This window comes from Molossus molossus, unplaced genomic scaffold, assembly GCF_014108415.1.
Source record: "Molossus molossus isolate mMolMol1 unplaced genomic scaffold, mMolMol1.p scaffold_m16_p_4, whole genome shotgun sequence".
Classification (NCBI taxonomy): domain Eukaryota; kingdom Metazoa; phylum Chordata; class Mammalia; order Chiroptera; family Molossidae; genus Molossus; species Molossus molossus.
Genome location: NW_023425377.1, coordinates 62,740,459 through 62,762,426, shown reverse-complemented (window position 1 = coordinate 62,762,426; position 21,968 = coordinate 62,740,459). Strand labels below are relative to the sequence as shown.

The window sequence follows — 21,968 nt, the reverse complement described above, 5'->3', positions numbered from 1 at the left end:
CTCAGGACTCATCTGCTCCCCAGTGGGAGAGAAGGACCCAGGTCCAGGGAAGAAGAGCCAGCAGAGTGTCTGAGGCCCCTGTCATGGACAGCTCCAGCTCCTGCCCACTCAGTTCCATTCCCGTGCCTCCCCTCCCTCCCCAACCCACGCGGCCTGCAGGAGCGGGTCCACCACACTGGCAGCTTTCACAAAACAACAGACTTTAATGGAAAACAGGAAGGAGGGAGGTGAGAGAGAAGGGAGTAAGAACAGGGGCCTTGCCCCTATCATTCCCTCTGGCCAAGCCTGGGTAGTGTTTTGAGGCCACCCCCTCCCCACCTTCACAGCCCTCCCTCGGGAAAGAGGGCCGGATTTTGGTGGCCCCTGTCTAGCATGCCTGCAATGCGAGGGGCACCCAGACCCCGTGAGGAGGCGGGTATTATGACAGAGCTTGGCACAGATGGGACAGCAGGGGATGAGGCAGCAGAAGGTGTTGCTTAAGCCAGAGTGATTCCCAAAGTCCCCCAAGGAAAGTCTATTTGTCTCTTGGGTTGGAGGCAGAGGTTGGAGGGAGCCAGTCACCCCCAGTGTGAGCCTGGTATTATAGAGAGGGGCACGGGCAGAGTTGGTGCCAGCCTGTGAAGGACAGGTGTGAACCTCAGTGGCACTACAGTTGTTGGCTTTAGGGCCCAGGTTAGGAGCGGAAACTAGGGTACTCTGCTGGTACCCAGAGTGGTGCTTGTGGAATTGACCAGAAATCCCCAAGTCCCAGTGTCATTCTCTGCTTATGCTGTGCCCAAGCTGAACACCTGGTCTACCTGCCCCCCACCCCTACCTACTACCCCAGACACCTGGGATCCCTCTATTTAACCTCCTGCAAGGTTCCCACAGCCACTTTCACTGCTTGAAACACAGCCCAGTCCATCTAGGAGAAAAAGAGAGGAACAGGGGTAACAATTACATTCATGGACTCTCCCCACAAGCACACCCTCCCTGGGCCCAGGCTGGCCGCTTGCTTGGCACAGACCTATATCTGTTATGCCACCCAGCTGTGCCACAGGAGGACTTGGGAAGCACACCCAGCTTCCAGGCCAGTGTCATACTCACCTGGGCATAAAGCAGGTGGCAGTCAGGGGACTGGTGGCAGAGCTGAGCAGAGAGGGCGGAGGTCTCTGGGGACATGAAGTGCTGAGTGACACTCACTGTGCTTACCAGGCCCTGCACCTGTGCCAGGAAGGAGGTAAACAGGAGGGTGAGTGGACACTCTGGATCACCCATCCCTCCCACTGCCCAGCTGGGCCCTGAGGTCTATTCCCCATAATAACCCCACCCAGATCTCCGAGAACGGAGGCTCAGGATCCAGCACCAGCACCCCAAAGGGCGTGGCCAAAACCAGGCCAAGGGGATGCCAGAGAAGGTGCCCGAGGGCCCAAAGCCCAGTTCAAGACCGCTACAATGGGAGTGTGGCTTCCTGCCCTGCCTAGATCTCCAGGCCTTGAGAAGGACAAGGATCTAAAAGGTGGGGAATGCGGTATCACTGTGCTGCTGTTCTTGCTGCTTCTGACATTCTGAGTTCTCAGCAGAGCCCCTGGCCCACCGGGGAAACACCTGGTGGGGAGCCCCTGCAGGGACCAGCACAGCCTCTCCGGGGGCCTGCAGCAGGGTCCAGCAGCTCACACCCCACTCCTCGCGCAGGCGCCTCCGAAGCCCTGCATCCAGGTAGCAGCTTCCTGGGGTGCCAGGCTCCAGGTTGCCTGCCCCAGCCGGACATACCTCAAAGAAGAGAAAGGGAAATGAGCAAGGCGGGGAGGGGGGAGAAAGGCAAGGGCAGGGCTGTAGGAGGGCAGGGGGGCTGGGCACTGGAAAGAGCTGAAGTATTCAAGTCCCGAAGAGCAAGTGGGGAAGCATAGGAGGGAGAGGACGGGGCTGGGTGAGGGGCCAGGGCCACGCATGTCAGCAGACAGATCTGGCTGAAAGGAGCTTAGAGGAAAGCATTAAGGGCTCTGTGGCTGGGGATCTAAATCCCTGCTCTTCCTGATGCCAGATGACTTGAAGAGCCTGTGTCCCTGGCCCTGGGCCCTCTCCTACCTCACTCAAGCATACCCCTTTCTCCAAAACCCGGGAACACACCCTGGACAGTCTCGACTCATGGACTCTCTACACCAGGAGCTCTTAACCTGGATTCCAGGGAACATGCCGAATCGTGTGCTAAATTTTAGGTGATTACGTAGCTGTATGTTCCTGGAGAGACCATCCAGATTCTTCTAAGATCCCAGATTCAGAAGGGGCAAAGACACACGTAAGTTCTGGTTCTCAGTGGATGGGCAGCTTGCCAGTTCAGGCCCAGGCCTCTGAAGAAAGCGCAGCTATGGTGGCGGCGGCGGCGCTTCACCAGCCAAACCAGGGCAGGGAGCCCCTTGGGCAGACAGGGCCTGGCAGAGGCCAGAGAAGAAGATGCCCAGGGAATACCAGCATCATGCCCCAACTGGCCACCAGCAAAATCCACCCCTTCAGGTAGGACTTTAGCAATGGCCCCTGGGCTTAGGGCTCAGGGGTCTAAGACTAGGTCATGGGGAGAGGGAAAGCTGGTGAGCCAGGTTGGACCCTAGGGTAGCTCCAGGCAGGTACTAAAGCTCCTTTGTCCCTGCCCCCCGCCCCGAAGTTCAAGTCCATCCTGGAGCTAGAGCAGTGTTTCCCAGGCCACCCAGTGAGAATACACCCCTCAGACCTTCCCCATGAGTCACTAGATTTGGCCATATGGGACTGCCCACAGCCTGCCACACCCAGACTAGATGAGACCATGTGTGTATGAAGGGATGCTCTGTCTGCTCCCCTCTGCAGATGTGTTCCAGCATCTGTGTGTGCATCAACAGGTCTACATGTGTCTGTCAACATGTCTGCAGATGTGTGTGCCTGTGGGCAGGAGGGTAGTGGACAGCCATATTAACATCTGTATGTCTGCATGTGAGCATGTGCCTTAGCAGGGGGACATTTGGTAAACATTTTTTTCCCCAGGACAGTCAGAGCTCAGCCGGACTTTGAAATCACTGGACCTACCCTAACCTCAACACTGACCCCCAGTCCCCTTGACCTTCCTGCCTCCTGCTCACCTTCTCCTTCCCTGCCCCTCAGCCTGAGCCAGCCTCCCACATGGCCTCCCTCAGCCCTTACTTGCTAGCACCTCAAGGAGCACCTCCTCGTGACATGTAGATAACTTAAGGGAGAGGAGCATGTGGGCATCTCAGGTGGGCTTCTCTTTGCCCATGAAGGGGAGGCGCCCTGCCCCCAGGAGGAGCACAGGGTAGTGACCTGGGGCAGGAGCGGCCATAAAAGCTCAGGACCCAGCTCCAACACTCGGCCTCAGTTTTCTCATCTGCAAAATGGGAAAGCAGCAGTACCTACCTCACGGGGTGGTTGTGACAATTAACTGAGAAAACTGTACCTACGGGCCTCAATTAGGGCCTAGCCTGCAGCAACTCCGCTTCCAGTTCATCATTTGTTCCCACCTTAACCCCTTTGCCCTTTCTGTGTGCCCAGCACGACTCTCATAAGTCTGTTTGCCTCTCTACACATGCCTGTGTGAGCGGAGACTGTCCAGCTCACCTGACGGGGAGCACACAGGGTACACACACAGACAGGGAGAGCTTCTGGGGCTCGCGTCCCCCCTCCTAGGGAGTGGAAGGGCTGCACAGGGAAAGGGGTGGGCTCCCGGCTCCCTCCTCACCATCTGGAGAAAACGACGAATGCGCTGCGCATCCTGTGCCCGAAACACGTGCCACACGCTGCTGACTTGGCTGCCTGGAGACCAGAGCCCCTCCCCATCCAGGCCTGAGAGGAAGTCTGAGGGAGAAAGACAGCTCAGGAGAGCCCAGGACAGGCAGACGCAGCACCTCGCTCTGCAGCTTGTCCCTACCCCTCCTTCTGCCTGAGGACCCACCTTTCTGTGCTCGATGCCAGGCAGGCAGTGGGGCTTCAGCACGTACCAGGACACTGACCAGGTCAGTCACCTCCACACAGAGGTTCTTGGTCCCTAGGTGCCCACGGTGTGGGCTTACACCTGCACAGAGGTAGAGAAAGGACAGTTGGGAAAAGGTCCCAGCACCTTGGCACAGATGTACAGGCACAGAGATGATAGGAATTGGGGTAGGAACTGGGCAGGAGTGGAGTGGATACTTACCATAGGCTGCCCACAGCCGGGGCTCCAGTGGACACAGGGCAGGGCCCGGTGGGAGGTAGGAAGCCAGGTTGAGTTTCCCATGTTGGGCACAGTACTCTGGGAGGGGCAGGCTGGCAGCCAGGTTCTCCAGCCTGTGGGGGAGGGGTCATGTCTAACAGGCTCAACCCAGGTACCAGAAACCTCATCAAAGCCCCCGACTCCGGGGTAACTCTCAGAGGCAAGCAGTGTGCCGAGGGTCACAGGTAGGGGTAAGGAGAGGAGGGAAGGCAAGGGGCCAGGTGGTGTCTAGGAGGGAGAGGGAGGGCCAGCCAGCCCTTGGTACCATACACACCTGCTTGTGTCCTCGTCCCGCAGAGCTCTGTGCAGCAGGAGGACCGAGCCCTCAGATGACTTCGGGCGAACTAGGGAGGACACAGAAAGACCATTGCCCTGGCCCCAGGACAGCAACACAGTCCTGTTTCTGCCCTAGTCTCCACTTCTAGCTGCCCCCTGGGTTACTCAGGGACTCTGCTGCCAGCCCGCTCTGGCTCCCAGCTCCCTCTACCCCACATGAAAGATACTTACTCTCAGGCCGGGAGAATCCATCCCAGAATGCTGCACTGCCCAGGTTTGTAGGCTGGGGAGGCCCGAGGGGGGTCAACACCTGCACCTGGCCTCCAAGCGCCTCAAGAGCCTCTGTCCCCCACAGGCTGCCTCGCAATGTCCTCTGAATCCCTGACACCAACACAGGCTGTAGTGGGGGGGGGGGGGGACATGGGGAGAAAGATGGGCTGCCCAACATGCTCAGGCTGGGGTGTGTTGTAGAGATCACCAGAACAGCTTGGGGACCGGGCCCTGCTGCTCCCTCTAAGTGATGGGCTAGGTCTGCCTGGGCCTAGGGATCAAGGCCCTGAAGGCAGCCGAGGTCATGAGGGCTGGAAGTGGGAAGGGGAGGAGCCTCACCTGGCCCTGCCTCCAGTGATCCTGGAAGAGGTGGAAGCCTCGCCGAGGCCTGGGCTCCTGCAGCCACAGCAAAGCCCCCGGAGGGGGCAGCCTGGGCCGCACTGGTGAGAGGGGTAGGCCCAGACCCTTGCGCAGGGCTGGCCCAGCCCGCAGCCCAGGCCCCAGGGCTTTCTCCTGGATCTTCCGTTCCACTACCTGCGCAATGATGCTGTCCAGGATGTTGGTGATTCGGTCATCCTGTGGGGGAAGAAGCGAGAGAGGGCAGAGGGGCTCAGGACCTGCCAAACTTGCAGGGAGGGCTGGCCCAGCCTCTGTCCTCAGGCCCTCCGCTGGTCCCCCATGCCCTTGCTCACACTGGGCAGGGCTGGAGTGACAGGGGCAAAGGCCATATGTATCCGCTCGTGCCCCAGGCAGAGTTTGACAGCAGTGGAGGCCAACAGCTCACAGAGAGAGGGACAAGGCAGGGGCCCTCGGCTGGCACGGTCCTCTGCAGGGCTCTCTGCGGGGTCCAGGGTCTCTGTTGAGGAGAAAACCTCTGCAGGCTTCACCTTCCCTCGAGGCTCCATGGCCCACATGCCCTTCCTCATCCCTGGCGATGCCTGCTCTCTCCTCACTGCCTTACCCAGCGTCCACAGGTGCTCGCCTCCCACCACCAGCTTTCCTGCTGGCGCCCCCAGACCTCTCCAACGGAGGGGATCTGGCTGGAGAGAGACTGGGAGGCTTGTCCTAGATTTTATTTAGATTTATCTTCTCTGGAGTGACGAGAAGAGTAATAGCAGTTGGGGGAAGGGGTGGCTAAAGCAATTCCAATTTCTCTTAATTCTTCCCACCCTGGCCCAGCACCCCCACCCCAGTCTGAGCAAGGGGCAGGGGACCACTCACCCTCTTTGATGTCCTTGGTCCTGTTGGTGTCCTCGCTGCAGGAAGGTTGTGGAACTGGGGTGGTTTTTTCATTTAGCTGCTTCTGTTAAACCCATCCACCACCCCCAATCCAACCAGAGATTTAAAAATGGCAAATGCAACTCAATCCAATTCAGCCCACAAGTATTAACAACAGACTCTTGTAAGTCCTAAAATCATGTTTACAAGAAGCAAAATGTTATATGATACAACATTAGGTGGAAAAAAGTCGCTCATTGAATTCTATATGCAGTATGATCTAAAGTACACTAGAATAGACTTGAATAAATAGGCAAATTACTGATGTCAAAACGATCATGGTGGCATTATAGGCCACTGTCATTTTCTTCCTTAGATCTATCTGTATTTTCCAGATTTTCCACATGGGTATATAGCACGGGGTCTGGGATGCAAAATGCATACACTAATCTATTTCTAGAATGAATAACTTTTATAATAAAAACATAGGCTTCATAAAAGCTTTGCAAAATGCCTATCTAGCACCTGCTATGTGTTAGGTGCAGGGAATACTGAGAAAACGAGCCAACGTTCACCAGGAGGAGTCCATGCCTGGGACATGGAGAGACAGGACAGTAAAGCAAGCAGCTCCGGCACCATGTGGCAAGTGCTAAGCTGGAACACCCACAAAGTGGGTAGGAGCTCTGGGCGCACAGTGAGGACTTCTGCTGGGTGGGGGGCAGGGGAAATGGGACAAATGTTAGCACTGGCTCTATGGACCCAAATAGCCAAGGGAGGGTGGAAAGGAGCCTGATGTCCCTCTTCATTCCCATCAAAAGAAGGGGGCCAACCCCTGCCAAGGTAAGTAATTTGCAGTCATACTGTGCAATCCTGGGTCACCTGTCCCATGCTTCTTACCTGCTTGCCCCCATCCCCAGGGGCCCACACCTGGGCATCAGCTTGGCATGGACAGTGCCCCCGGATATCAAACTTGATCCAGACCTGGTGCATTGCGGCACTCAATTCTGCCAAAGCTGGAAAGAGGAGGGGAGACGGAGTTGGGTGGTGAGCGCAGACAGGAGGCAGCCCTGTGTTACTTGATCTCACCAACCAGGAGGGCATGGCATGAGGCTAAGAGACATCAAACAGGAAGCTGGTCTCCCCCAGGACCCACCCCTGCATGCCTCCACTCCTCCAAAATGGCTCACCCTGGCTGGAAACAAACTGGGTGAGCATCAGGGAAGAGGCACTGTGCCCAGGCGCCCGGGTACACTCCTCCGTGGACCGCTCCGGAGAGCCTGTGGGGTGGAAAGGGAGGAGCTGCAGGTCAGGAAATCAAGGCAAGCACAGGTCAAGTCAGGGAAGAAGGGTAAGAGCACTGACATCTAAATCAGGGGGCTCGACAATCCATAAAACATGGGTTTTCTGGGACACTTGGGTTCAACAGTGACACAGGATCCTTTGCTTGCAGAACACAGAGACTTGAATATGCTGATATGAGTTGCAAAACTCCAAAATGACCCTGTAGAATACAGTGTTCTGAACATTGCTGACCCTGGAACTCTTTTTGGCCGTGTCTATTAGAACACTGGGAAATTTCAAGCCCTCCAGTGGCCGAGTTGAGCCAAGGGAAAGAAAGCTAAGAACCGTAACAAAAACAGGACTTGAAATCAGAAGTCTAAATTCTGGGCCCGACATTTAGCAAGTGTATGACCTTGAGTAAGTCACTTAAATTCCCTGAGTTTTTATCTGGAAAATGGAGGCAAAAATACCCACTTCCCAATGTTGTAAGGTTTAAAAAGGTGCAAGCTAACAAAATGGGAGGTGTAGAGCAGGAACTCAATTTCTTTTTGTTTTGTTTTGCTTTGCTTTGTTTTAATCCTCACCCAAGGACATTTTTCTATTTATCTTCAGGCAGAGTGGGAGGGGGAGAGAGTGAGAAACATTGACATGAGAGGGACACATCAACAGGTTGCCTCCCACACAACCCCGACCAGGGCCAGGGATAAACTGCAACCAAGGTATGTGCCCTTGGCTGGAATTGAACCCATGACTCATTGGTCCGCAGGCCGATGCTCTACTGCTGAGTCACTAGTCTCCTTTTAAGAGTGGGCAAGGCCCGGCTGGTGTGGCTCAGTGGTTGAGCATCATCCCATGTACCAAGAGGTCACCAGTTTGATTCCTGGTCAGGGCACAAGCCCGGGTCGAGGGCCCAATCCCCAGTGGGGAGCATGCAGGAGGCGGCCAATCGATATTCTCTCTCAGCAATGTTTCTACCTCTCTCTCCCTCTCCTTTCCTCTCTCTCTAAAAGTCAATAAAGGAAAAGAAAACAGTGGGCCAGGACACAGGCACGGCCTCTGTTCTGGGAGAGGGAAAGGTCTGCTCTGTGGGGCACTGGGCAGTGGTGGCTGCTGCTGGGGCTGGGAAGGGAGGCGTTCTTGGAGAGAGGCAGCCAAGAAATGACCACAAACCAAGTAGGGTACAGACTGACAATCCCCAGAAGAGAGGGTGGGGGGAGATAAACCACAGAACTTATATGCATGTATGCATAACCAATGGACATGAACAACCAAGCTGGGGACGGGGCGGGGGGGGAGGGGGGAGGAAGGTGTCAATGGGGGGAAAAGGAGAAACATCTGTAACAAAAATAAATAAATAAATAAAAAGAAATGACCACAAACCTTAGAGCAGTCCTGCTGAAGCCCCAGTCCCTGCCCTCCCATCCTTAGCCCCAACTCCTTTCCTACCTGCTTTCTCCCTGGCCCTCCCAGCACCCGCCATGCGGCCACAGGCCACACACAGCCGGTGGCTGCAGCGGGGGCATCTCCAGTGGGTATTGAAGAGTCCATGGTGGCAGCAGCTGCAGCAACCTGGAATGCCTGGGTTGTCCTCTGTCCTGGCTGGCCCCTGACCTGCTGACCATGGGAGAGAACAGGGTCAGAGAGGGCTCAAGCCACAGGCCCCTTTTGAGGTCCTCATGTGGCAGCTTCCAGACAGGGTTGGGGAGAAGAAACAGTTTCCATCGAGGGGCTGCCCTAGAAGGGGAACAAGCCCGTCACAGATCCCTCCACTAATTCCGCAGCCCCTGTGCAGAAACTCCCGAGGCATCAGTCTCCAGAAAACCCTCCCAGGGTTGATGCAGGCCCCATCGCCCCAGTTCCTGCCCCATGGATGTTCGCACTGGCCCTCAGTTACCAACCCACTCCACTCCCAACACATTCCTTCACCCGTCCCTCTCCCTCCGAGTTGGCTTTCTTCAGGGGACTCAGCATCCGAAGAGGAAACCTTAAGAGGCAGGCCGTCCCTCACCCAGTTTCAGACTAGGCTCTCACTGGTAGGCAAGGGTGTCAGTGAGCAAATGCTCATTTATTCATTCAACAAACACCTTGTGCTGTCCTGGGCTAGGGTCTGGGACTCAGAGCTAGTCAGCACTTGGTGCTGGCCCTCCCAGTGCTCACATTCCGAGGGGAGATGGACCCATAAACACGGCAATGATGCAGGCACCACGGAATGGGTGCTGGAATGTGAGAACGGGGTAGAAGGCCAAGGGTGGGGATGGTGGGGGCAGGCTCACAGTGGGCCTGAGGGAAAAGATTTCATTCACCAGGTTGAAAGGGAGGAGAAGGGCCTTCCAGACTGAAGGAACAGAGAGTCCCAAACGCCGGAGGGGGGGACAAGCCCAGGTGAGCCGGGAAGGACTCACAGGTCGGAGGTGATGCGGTGTGCCGGGAATCTGGGTTCAGGGAGTGGCAGGGGCTGATAAAAGGGGACAGGGGCTGGGCTTTCTGGGACTAGAGGGAGCCATCAACGGGCCTCCACCCAGGTGTGATGGACCACAGGGGTGTGTTTTCCCAAACACACTGCTCTCGAAGTGCCATGAAACGGATGCAGGAGGGAGCTAGGGGGATTCCACAGCCTCAAACATCAGCCCAAATCCTACCAGCCTCCTGGGCCTGAGCCTCGCCACCCGCAGGGAGCCCCCCCCCCCCCCCCCCCCCCGCCCAGTGCTCTTACAGACACTTGGCACTCAGTCTTGGTTCCCTAGCAAGCCCCAAAGCTCTTAGACAAGTCGGGCTGGACCAGGTTTTATACCTTCCCAACATCCCCCACCCAGGTCAGAAACTTCAGAAAACATGGTGACTAATAGCCTCAGCCGGGAATAAGGGCAAAGCAGGGCAGGCGTCTCCTGAACTGGAGGCAAGGACAGACAGTGCTGCTGGGAGGGAGGGGTTCACACTCTGAGGTCCCCGTGCTCTTTGTGAAAGCACCAGGCTCTCCTGGGTTCCCCAGTGCCCTGTGGGTGCTGCTCACCTTCCCGCTGTGCCCAGGCCAGGGCCTCCCGCTCCCTCCGCAGCAGGCGGCACAGTCGGTCCCCCAAACCACTCAGAAGGTGCTTGGCGAGGCCCACACTGAGCCCGGCCTTCGGGTTAGACCCTCCTCCCTCCTCGGAGCTGGCTGCTGAGTCTTCCTCCTGCTGCTGCTCCCCTCCCCGAGACAATCTGGGGACAGGGCAGAGGAAGGTGAGGAGGGAGTCCTGAGTAGAAGAATGTGGGGACACCCAAGGGCAAGGGCTCACCTGGATACTTGCTGGGAGTGGCAGGCTGCCTGGGCACAGCTGTGGCACTGAGCAGTGCCTGCTGGGGGAGCTGAGCAAGGCACATCCCGACACCCTGAGTCCTGGAGGCTGGCCTTGCCCTCTCGGGGTCCTGAGGGGACAATGCAGCTCATCAGGAGTCTGGGCCTCCCTGGGCTTATGCAAACCCCAGGCCCTGCCTTGGCACCCAGCCGTCCACACTCAGAACCAGCCCTGTCCTTAGGCCCAGGCCCATGAGGCCTGACTTGGAACCAATGAGAGTGGACCAGGGAGCTAGAAGCTTCACCAAAAAAAAAAGCCACACGAGAAGCTTAACAATGCCCTGACATGACTGATGGGTCAAGAGGATCAGATGCACTGAGCCCAAGGCCAGGGCAGCTGGGGTGATGGTCCTGACCCGAGTGCAGGATCCAACCAGTGTAGACTTTGGACAGCTCCGCCTGGGCTTAGCAAAGCCGTGGGCTGCGTAACAGTGTGAGGAGACAATCCCAACGTGGACGGAGGGCGCGGAAGGTGAGAAGGCCGGGGAGTTTCAACACAGGCCACAGGTGCAGTAACCCAAGAAGGCTAAGGGGCCAACAGCTTCCCAGCCCAGGCACAGGCCTACAAGAGCGTGGACAGACCCACACCAGGTGCAGGGTGCTTAGGCAGGGCCACTGAGAGTCCGCATTCAGGACCAGCAGTTCAGGGGGCCAAGAACCTGAGGTGATCCCAAAGAACTGAGGCGGCAGCCAGCAGCACCAGGACTCTCTGTGAAGGGCACAGGATGACAGAGGGGCCCAGGATGTGCCCAAAGACTTAACGCTGGCAGAGTCCAAACTCAGTTTCCATGACCCGTCCAGCTAAGAGAGCAGTGTGCTCCTGGAGCGGGACCAGGGGCTCCGGGAGAGGCAGTCCTCCACACAGGGATGTGTGCCACAGACCGTCATACAGGCGAATATTCATTGAGTACTAAGTGCCAGGAATTCTTCAAAACCTTTTCTGTGAATTATATCACTTAATCTTTGCAGAAGTCTTTATGAAGTAGGCGTTATCTGTATCCCCATTTTATAGATGAAGAAACTGAGGCACAGAGAAGTGAAGCAACCAGCCCAAGGTCATGCAGCTACTAGTCAGCAAAGTCAGGACCCAGGCACTCTGACTCCAGAGCCCAAGCTCCAAACCATGTTATTACACTGCCACCAACACACCATGGGTTGGAAGGAAGCAGACAGAAATAGAAGCCTCTGCTTGAAGGCTCTGGCCTGTAGATGCTGAAGAACTCCCAATAGATGCTGGTACAATCCACTCCTAAAGGACCTGCTGACCCCACCTCCCTACAAAACCCCCATCTTAGTGTCTTAGCTGCCCCTTCCCAAGTAGGGGAGCCCTTCCCCTGCACCCTTACCTCTGTGGTCATCATGCTGTTCTGCCTCTGCCTTGTTCCCCAATGATGAGTCCAGGACGTCCTGCCAATCTCTGGCCCCCTGCCCTGCACTGCCTGGGAAAGGGTCAGGGGGGCGCTTGGCCGCTGGGCTGCCCACCACTCCCTGGACCTCAGGGCTACTTGCCCTCTTGAGGGCCCGAAGCGGGGCCGCTGGGCTCTCCTCATCCGCAGGGCAGCCTCCCGGGCACCCGAACTGCTCAGAGTGTCTCGTGAGCCATGTCTTCTTCAGCTTGGTGTGGTGGTTGGGTGGGCAGGCCCTGGGACCAGAGGCTTTGTGTGCTTCCTCGATGGCTTCACTGGGCCCCCTGGGGCCCCCCTCCAGGCCCTCCTGGCACTTCCCACAAGGGCCAAGGCCTCCATCTCCAGCAGGTGGGCAGGATGAGTAGCAGCCCACCTGGGTGGTGGGAGGCCCAGGAGAGGGGCATCTTGATGTGGCTGATGGCCCCAGCTGGTACCCAAGGCCCCCACCCCCTGGTATAGTCCAGACATTGCCAAGAGTATGAACCAGGCCTGGGGGACAAGTGGGCCAGGGGGTCCGGGGAACAGTGTCTGGATGCCCCAGGAGAAGTGGGCAAAGATTCTGATGCCTGCCAAGGCCTGTCTCTCCGTCCCTCTGGTGAAGTGCAGGGCACTCTGCCTCCCCACTCCTGTGCAGAGGCCCACCAGAGGCTAAGCCCAACAACCCAGGTTCCACAGTTGCCAATGGCTCCTTCGCCAGCCTGAGAATACTCGGATCCTTATGGTAAAAACCCTGAAGAGAGGAGAAAGAATTAAGCTACTGCTGACTTTGGTTCCCAGTGCTTTAAAAAAATGAGCCGTTTGACGACCAGCAGGTATGTGTCTGTTTGGCCTTAAGGGTTGTGAAAATACTGAAAAACTCACATACTGGTTAATGGGCACTGCTCCTGTGTGCCACCCTACTGCTCTGGCCACCCCAGGTCATCCTCCAGGATTTCTCAGACCGCCCCACAATCCAGCAACTAAAGGGGTAATATCTGGCACAGCCGAAGGGCCACCAGGATCTATCCAGGTTGTTTGATAACCTGTACCATACTGGTTTTAAAATAGTTTAGACCTCACCCCTGGACATGGGGGTTGCCTGCGGGGGAGGCGCCCCAGACAGATGTCCGTAAGGCTACCTGCACATCTCCCTCCCAGTTAGAGGGCTTTGTCTGCCCCCTTTTCCCAGAACAAGACCACAAATTCTGAGGTCCCAATTCCCAGGGCCTTGTTCTGAGTTGACAATGGATGAGTCAGTCCCTGAAATGGCCTGAAGGCAGGGGTAGGCCTACTGAGATGGAGGTGCTCAGGAGAGGAATTGTTTGGCATTGGCTTTGTCTGAGCTGACTGGCTCCTGGTGCTGCCTTATTTTTTATCAGAATGGATGGGCGTGTGGTGTGGCCCTGACAGGGCTGCCTGAGGACCACAAAGGTACCTGGCAGGGTCTGCTCCAGTACTCACCTTGCTGCCTAAGCTGAAAGCAGAGGGCACTTTCGGCTGGCCCCCTGAGTACACCCAGGGGTGTGGGGCCAGGGGCCAGTCACATGGACGCTCTGGGGGCAGGCTGGACACCAGATAGGGTGGCAAGCAGGTGGGCACCCAGAAGGGAGCTCGCTCCAAGATCTTGGTCTCCAGAAGGAAGGGGCAGTGCAAGGGCCGGAAAGCCAAAGGGTCACTTTTTGGATGGCCACTGCTATGTTCGGGAATCAGAGGGCCATAGCGAGGTGGGCATGCTGACCCACATAATGCCAGTGGATGGGTGAGCATTGCCTCTTTCCAGTGCAGCCCCTCCTTGCTGCTCAGCCAGCTGGCCTTCCTCTCTCCGTTCTGGGGGCCTTCACCCTCCATCAGTGGGAGCGTGTCCTTGGGACCCTGGGGGAAGCCAGGGGGAAGCCAGGAGTCTGGGGTACTCAGGACACCTCTCCAGAAGGGAGTAGGCTCTCCTAGGCACAGCGCCCCACGACGCAGGCTATCTCGTGGCAGGGCATTCGGCTCGCGTCCCACGATGCCGTTCTCAGGGGCTGTCTTCTCCCAGCCTGGTGTATCCTTCAGGAAGCTGGGCGTACTCTCCATCACTCTCCTGCCCTCATGGGGCTCTCCTAGAGAGGTTCCCTGGAGCATAACCACCAAAACATGAGCTTCTCAGGCACTCTGCCCCAAGCACAGAGTGGGCACCACCCGGCTCAAACCAGTAAGGCAAGTGCCAACCCACAGCTGGGCTCCACACTGCCTTCCCACATGCAGCTTGAGGACCCACCTGGATGGGATGCTGCAGTGTGAAAGGTCACCCCTTCCTCCAAACACCTGGGATGTGACAGCCTTTCTAGGCCAGAGCCCCTCAGCAGAGACTGCTATTTCTAGGGTGACATGCCTCACAGAGCCTGGAACCTGGCCACAAGCCATGGGGAAAGATGGAGGCAAGAACCCAAAAGATGAGTTAGGTGGAAGTCACTGCACTGGGGACAAGAAGATTGAATCTTAGGCCTGACTCAGTCACCTGCTGTGTCACCTTGGGCAAGTCATGGCACTCCTCTGGACCTCAGTGTGCTATTGTATAAAACAGGGCTTGGAAAGTGGTGGCCTCAAAGACCTCTTCCCAAATTGCAGTCTGTGGTTTTGAGGATGCTGCTGGCCCACCCCCACCCCTCAGCTCCACCCAGGCTTATTGGGGGGGGGGGGGGAGCGGAGGCTAGGCAGGCTGAAGGCACTGGGGAGAGCCTCCAGGCAGGGCTGCTGGCTGGTACTGCTTACCACACCTGGGCAGCCTATCTCTGCCCTTCCCAGTGCTCTACAGTTTCTTGGCTTCTGAAACAGAGTCCCAGGACGACTGCTGGGGACTGGGATCTCTACCGCGTCCCCAAGGGAAGGAGTGAGCCAGTACAGGAGAGGATTAAGAGGCTTCAGCGGGGATGGGTCAAGCTACCCCTGTCCAGCAGGCAGTGCCAGGGCCACCGGAGGCCGCAGTAACTGCAGCCTGGCTGGGGGGAGGGAAGGAGGCGGGGAAAGCGGGCTGCACCCCAGAGAGAGGAAAAGGAGGGAAAATTGAACGTGCGTGCAAAGGACCAGGATGACAGGTGGCACTGGAGCCCCAGCGCTGCCTCTTCGTGTCTCCCTGGGTGAAGCCCCAGGATGTAGCCGGGGCAGAGAGCTCTTGGGTTTTCTGGGGCCACCGCTCCGATGCGGCCCAGCCGGGTCAGGCACCCTAACTCTCTGATGTGTGACCCAGCCCAGAGGAATATGGGGAGCTCATTACGGTTGCGGCTCGGATTCAGCTAAGTGTCCCCGTAGGCGCTCCCCTGGCACCCCCTCTCGGTGCTTACCTGGGCTTCACCGGCCAGGTGCGTCTCGGGCGGTGGCGGTCGTCGTGGCCAGCGCCGGACGCCCGCTCCCCATGGGCCGGCTCCGGGGCCTCCCGGCTGGCGGGTGAGGCCTCGTTACCCCGCGCTCTGCACTCAGCGCGCTGGCGCGCTCTCTCCCCCGGGGCGGCGGGGGCACTCTAGGGCCGCAGGTTGGAGGGGTCGGACTCCGGGATCTGCAGGATGCGGCACACGGCGCGTATCGGCCGCACCAGCTTTTGGGCCGAGGCCGTGGGTTGCGCCATGGGACGCGGAGACTCCGTGCTGCGCCGCGGGGAGGGCCGGGCTGGGGCTAGGGAGCGGTGTCCCCGGAGGGAGAGAGGGAGTCTGGCCGGGGACAACGCGCGCCCCGGGTCGGAGACGGCCGAGTGGGGGAAAGGCCGAGGGGCCGGGGGAGGGGGTCGTGCCTGGAAGGGGGCGCCGATCCTGGAACCCAGCAGAGAGGCACCAGCGAGGGCGCAAAGCGGCTCAGCGCGGCTAATGGAGGAAGAGCGCAGCAGAGAGCGCAGCAGGACCTCTGATCGCCATCGCCAGACGCGCAACTGAGAGTGGGGAAGCTGCTCCGCCGGTTTCCTCCTCCAGCACCCTGCGGGAAACAGGAGCCCGTGATTCGGCGGCCCCGCCTGGGCCTGCCCACTCCCGGGCCCCGGGGGCTTCCGCCAACGCCCCGGCGATGCCACCGGCTGCGCACGGGGAGAATGAGCCCTTTGTTCCCCCCTCCCCCCGCGGCACCCGGGCGCCTGCCGAGAGAGGCTCCCCGGAGGCAGCGTGCCAGCTTCCCAGCCGCCCCACCCTCCCGTGGGCCCGGCCCCGGAGCCTGGCAGGCGGGCAGCACCCTCACTATAGGTGCCAAGCCCGGGAACTGGAGCAAAGGGCGGGAGGGGCCGGACCAGGCCACTGTGGGGCGGGGTGCCCCCTGGGGTGCTAGGGCAAGCGGCTGCGAGGGGGCAGTGCCAGAGCTGGCAGGGGCAGTCGGGTTCTCACGGGTCAGTGATAGGCGCTGTGACCCACGCCAGCCGGCCCTGTGCCTGCTGGACCACTCGCTCCTGGTCCTCTCCAGCTCTGGCACATGGGCACACCCCGCTGGCGGTGTCTGCCCTGCCTCCTCCTCACCTGGCCAAGCTGCTCTTCACCTTCTGACCCAAGCCCCCTCCCAGGGCCCAAATGACACAGTTTCCTGTGTTAGCAGTTCTGGGAGGGCCTAGGCTCTAGTCTGTCCCGGCTCTAAGGGCCTCAGTTTCACCAAGTGTCTGGAGGGGAGGTGGGACCACATGCGCTCCTCCACCTGCTCCAGCCTTACATTCGGGGGTCTGCCCCATCCCTGTTCCTAGTGCTTGCAGACCCAGCACTGGAGAGGAGCCCACGGGAGTGGCTCCTGGGAAGGAACAGAGAGGAGGAGAGGAAATGGGAAAGCAGGGCACCCTCCACCCGAGGAAGCATCCCAGCTCCTCTGCGGGGGTGGTTCCAGAGCACAGACACAAACAGACAGATTCAAACACACACAGACAGATTCAGACACACACAGAAACCCACACGCCCAACGGGCGCTTCCCTTCCCCTCAGGCACCCACTCTCCCACCCTGAGATTCCCCTGCCTCCTTGTGGAAGCCATCCTTGGCCTGCCTTCCCCAGTGCACGGCAGAGGCGGCAGCACCTCCCCCACCCCATGCTATGGAAGGGATGACTTCTGGGATGACCAGCTGGGTCCCAGGTCACACCACCATCCCTGGAGAGGGGAGCCAGGAAAAGCCAGTGGGGAGCCTTCCTTCCAGGAGACCGGAGGGTAGGCAGGGGTCCTTTCATCAGCTGAGGGGCAGAGGAGCAATCCCGAGGCCTGAAGGGACTAACCCCAGGCAGGCCTTGGGTCAGGCTGGTGTGGATTCCCTCTGCCCCTTTGCCTCCCCCACAGAGGCCAGTTCTGTGGCTGGGCAAGCTGGTAGGGGTTGTTTACTTGACTGAGTTATTAACACTCCCTTCCTCCCCCAGTTCCCCCGAGGGGTGGCCAGAGCTGAGTGTGCCAGGGCAATGATTGTGGAGGGTCTACCACGGACTACAATCCCAAGACCCCAGACTCCAGCCTCCCACTCCCAAGCTGGCTCCAGGGTGCAGATAGGGGCTGGGGTGTGCTTGTGGTCCCCCATCTGTGTCTTCTGGCAGCTGAAGCTTGTGGGAGAGTCTTGGGGGGAGTGGAGATTACTGCAGTTTGGGGCCTAGAAGAAGCTGGGCAGGATGGTGGGAGCCTGGGCTGTCCAGGGGCCCTAAGGGCCTGTCACTGTCATCCCCAAAGGGGATGGGGACTGTCCCAGGGGAGCAGGAACAGAATCTCTCTCCACCCCACCCCAGTTGCCGTATCTGTTTTGTCAGGTCACAGACTCTGGATTAGACCAGGACTCTCAGGACAGACCCCTGAAATGCCCAGAGGGTCACGGAGGGAGGTGAGGTGGGGGAAGGAGCCCCTTTCCACCCTCAGCCAGCTCCCCATCCTGCTCCACAGCCCATGCCACAGGCCCAGAGAGCCCTGGGAGCCAGCTTTTCTGTGCCTGATTACAGAGCAGAGCTGAGGAGACACACAAAAGACACAAACACAGAAGGGAAGCCACACAACATGTGGACACAATGCTGGATTGGTGGACAAAGGCAAGCTGACCAGAACCCCCAGACACGCGTGGGCCCACCCAGCCCCACCGCAACCCCTCACACACTGACACACGCACACATGCACACTGAGCACACATTCATGCCGACAAGGCAGCAGCACTCACGAGCCAGTGCCCTCACGCTGTCCCCAGAGCCCCTTACCTGGGCAAGCACAGTGCCCCTCGGGCGGAGCAGTCCCCTGCCCAGGGGAGGGCAGCAGGCGGGGGCGGGGGAAGGAGCCCCGGAGAGTCAGGCCAAACTGCCACTAATCCGGGCGGGGAGAGGGGGGGCACCCACGTCAGAGCGGGGACTGCCGGGTGGAGGGCATCTGAGGACATCCCCTCCCACACACGCGGCCGTCTGGGCACCTAGCCCTACTTCCCCAGCCCCTCCATCCTTCAGACAGCTGAGGCTGGCCTCCCCCCACCCAACCCCCCACCCTTGTGGCAACGCCTGGGGCGGGGGCATGGGGGAGGGGAAATACAGGACCAATTCTCCCAGGACCTGGGGGGAGGGGATAGGAAGGGAAGTGTGGAGATGCTTTTGGAGCCTGAAGGAAGCTCTGCAGCAGATGCCCACGTCCCCTCTCACCCACCCACCCACCCACATCCCTGACCTAATTCCTCTTCTCAGTTCTTGCCTCCCACCGTCTCTCCCCTTCCCCCAACCTCCTCTCTGGGCAATCTAACCGCACAGAGAAAGCTACCTCATTCTGCCCCTGTTCAGGACCTCCAGCCTAGTAGCTTCAGCTCTGGCCCCCAGGATTTCCTGAGCAGTGGGCATCATCCTCCTGCCCTGTTTCTGCCCCCTACCCAGCTATGGGGGTCCCAGTTCCTGATGCTGGGCAGGGAACAAGGAGCAAGGGCCTAACTGCTCCTCTCTTCAACCCCCTCAAGGGTGGGGCAGTGCCAGCCAGGACTCCCCGACTCAGCTCCTGGGCCAGAGTTATGTTGAAACAAGGGGCTACCTGTGCTGTCACCACTGAGAGTGGCAGCTAAAAATTCAGCAGAAGGGCCAATGCACATAGAGGCTGGAGTTGGGGAAGGGGCATCAGGATGCGGAGGGGCCACAGGGGGAGAAGGGCTGAGAGACAGGGAGATAGAGGAGCCACCTGAAGAGCCAAGGGATGGTGGAGCCGGTGGGGAGGAAAGGAAAGGGAGGGACGCCTGCACCTGGGGACTCAGAAGCAATGAAGGAAGCCCTCAGGGACAGGCAAGGTGGACGGAGAAGCTGAGGCACAAATCAAATGGGGTTGGTACCTGGGCCAAGCAGAAGTATGTGCTTCGAGGGGGCGGGGTGCGCTGAACTAGGTTGCTTCATCTTCCCACCCGGTGTCCAGCACAGAGCCTGGCACATCTGTGCTTCAGGCCAGTTGGAAGGGCAGCCCAGCCCTAATCCTGCCTGGGGCGGCAGTGGGCACACTGGGCTCCTGGGCAGGCCGGAGCACAGCCTCGCCTTCCTCTAGGGGCCAGGCCAGAGAGGGTGAAGGAGGGGCCAGGAAGCCCATGCAGAGGGAGGCAGTGCTGGCAGATGTCTAGTGATCCTCAGAGGGAACAGGGCACGCTCCCAGGGAAGTCCAGCCCACACCCAATGTCCCAGTCTCAGAGCACGGGTGTGCTCGGCCAGAAATGCCCCGGAACCTGAAATTCTCTTCACCCCTTCTTCTCTGGGCCCAAGATGTCTTGGAGCCCATACAACACAACTGCAGCGCCATTTGTCAAATGTGTGTCATAGAGATCTGGCATTTTCAAGGTTCTGTGATGGGCACCATGGAGACACAGGGCACAAAGACAAAAGCAAGGCCACCCCCGCCCTCGAGCTTATACTCAATGCACTTGTTCTTTCACCAGTAGGCCCTGTGCTGAGAACCCGTGACTCCTGGAGTCGGGTGTGTTCATGATTACAAGGCACTCCGAGTCCCACCCTGGGGAAGTCGTGGGGAGCTTCGTGGAGGAGGTGACATTCAGGCTCAGACAGCAGAGATTAAGTGGGCCTTCACACGCATGATGATATTTCACTTTGACTAAACCACCACTTGTTCCTGGCTGGGATACAAAAGTAGATAAGATGCCAGTCTGGTTTTTTTTGGTGTTGTTTTTTTTAATCCTCACCCAAGGACATTTTTCCATTTTTTGTTCAGACAGGGCGGGAGGGAGAGAGAGGACGAGAGAGAGAGAGAGAGAGAGAGAGAGAGAGAAACATCGATGTGAAAGGGACACAACGAGTGGCTGCCACCCACATGACCCAACCAGGGCCGGGGACAAACTGCAATCGAGGTACATGCCCTTAGAGGGAACCGAACCCAGGTCTCTCTGGACCACAGGCCAATGCTCTAACCGCTGAGCCAAACCGGCCAGGGCGAGTCTGTTCTTTATGAAGTCGCAATGCAGTGGTGGAGAAAATATGATGTGCTCAAGGCAAAAACAGAAGTCAGTACAAGAACAGAGATGGTGTGGTCTGCATGCGCACTCAACCCCAGCGGGGCAGGAGGAGTGCCTACAGAGGGCTTCCTGGGGGAGGGAAGGTCTGAGTGCTTCAAAGGGCGAGCAGCAATAGGACAGAGAGTGGGGTGGGGAGGAAGAGCATGTCCCAGGAACAGTGTGGAGCCATGTGGTAGTCCAGGTTGACAGAGGAGGGAGAACAAAGCAGTCTGAGTGTCAGGGAGGCCAGCTGGGAAGGGAGGAGCGGGAGAACGACAGGCACACCAGCGCAGCCCAGAGCGTTCTGTGCCCAGGATAGAGTGAGCAGGCCAGAGATCAGGAGCCTTAGGAACTCGAAGAGGGGCTGGCAAGTCAGGGAGGCTTCTCAGGAAAAGCGGGCCTAGAAGGGAGGTCCTGACAGGCTGAAAAAGAAAGACCGTTTGCAGGGCCAGAGATTCACTCAACTGGAGCAACGGCCTGGAGGCTGATGTTGGAATGAATGTGACGTGCTCAGGAGACAGAAATAGGAGCAGCAGGGCTGAAGGCAGGAGTTGTGGGGCCCACAGGGCCAGCAAAGGGTAAGGCGGGGATCATGGACCAAGACAGCGTCCCCAATTTACCCCAAGGGTCCAGGTAACTGTGCTGCTCTCTAAGGTCCCATCCTAGGAATGAGGTCAGGTGAAGCCCAGCTCCCATGGAAGCTCCCTCACCCCCCACAACTCCAGACCTCCCCGCAGCTCTCCTTCCCTTGGAGTTTTTTTCATTTTGCTTTGCTGATGACATTCTCCTCAGTTCTGTTCTCCCAGTTCAGGGGTGTGGATCATGATGTTCCACCTCTGCCAAGGCCACTTCTGGGCAGGCTTGCATCAGGAGCTGGGACCCCCACCCACAGGCAGCACAATTGTGGACAAGTTGCTCCACCTCTCTGAGTCTATTTTCCCATCTATGAAATGAGTATAACCTACTACCTCAGGCTTGTTGGGAGGAGTCAAGGGAATCATCTCTGTCAAGTGCCCAGCACAAGGTCAGGTGCATATCAGTGTTTGATACATCTTAGTTTCCTTCTTGTCTCCCAAGTAAGAAGTATATCATTGACTTTAGTCCTATACAGTGTTTAAGTACACTGACTTTGGAGCCAGACTGCCTGGTTCAAAGCCCAGCTCTGCCACTTACTGGCTGTGTGGCCTCAGACAAATTACTTGCCCTTTCAGTGCCTGGTTTCCAGTTTGAAAAATGGAGGTTATAATAATAGTACATACCTCATGTGAATGAGGGGCTTGGAGTAGCACCTGCTGGGGTGGTCACCCTCCAGGTGCTACCATTACTAGACTTTGTAGCCCCAGTATCTGGCAATATGCCTGGTACCTGGTAGATGCTCAATAAAGACATTTTTGAATGAATGAATAAAGAGATAAAGCAACACCATGATGCCAAGATAGAAAGTCACTAAACACCAAGATGTGAGGAGCTAATCTCCACCACTGACCACCACCCCCACAGATTAAGTGCCTCCCCCAAATAAAACCCAGGTAATCCCACACCAAGAGTTAATCCACATTCCTCAGGTCATTCCAGGTC

At 58.1% G+C, this 21,968-nt stretch overlaps 1 protein-coding gene across 4 annotated transcripts; it reads right to left on the bottom strand.

Annotated features, from left to right (window-relative positions):
- Nucleotides 1–159: 159 nt before the first annotated feature.
- HR (HR lysine demethylase and nuclear receptor corepressor) lies at nt 160–18,193 on the bottom strand. Of its 4 annotated transcripts, none has more exons than XM_036241341.1 (21): nt 18,133–18,193; nt 15,298–15,919; nt 14,235–14,365; nt 13,439–14,089; nt 11,939–12,728; nt 10,534–10,663; nt 10,269–10,456; nt 8,705–8,872; nt 7,165–7,254; nt 6,875–6,990; nt 5,981–6,062; nt 5,452–5,615; nt 5,099–5,335; nt 4,721–4,886; nt 4,488–4,557; nt 4,157–4,287; nt 3,917–4,036; nt 3,704–3,819; nt 1,588–1,752; nt 1,087–1,203; nt 160–904 (listed from the first exon to the last, which is right to left on the bottom strand). In XM_036241341.1, exons 4-21 carry the CDS (start codon nt 14,048–14,050, stop codon nt 842–844), a joined length of 3,525 nt encoding a protein of 1,174 aa, XP_036097234.1. In that variant the 5' UTR covers nt 14,051–14,089; nt 14,235–14,365; nt 15,298–15,919; nt 18,133–18,193; the 3' UTR covers nt 160–841. The 4 variants fall into 4 exon arrangements, with proteins under 4 accessions (XP_036097234.1, XP_036097237.1, XP_036097235.1 ...); XM_036241344.1 differs by having other exon boundaries at nt 8,705–8,869; XM_036241342.1 differs by lacking the exon at nt 14,235–14,365.
- Nucleotides 18,194–21,968: the final 3,775 nt, after the last annotated feature.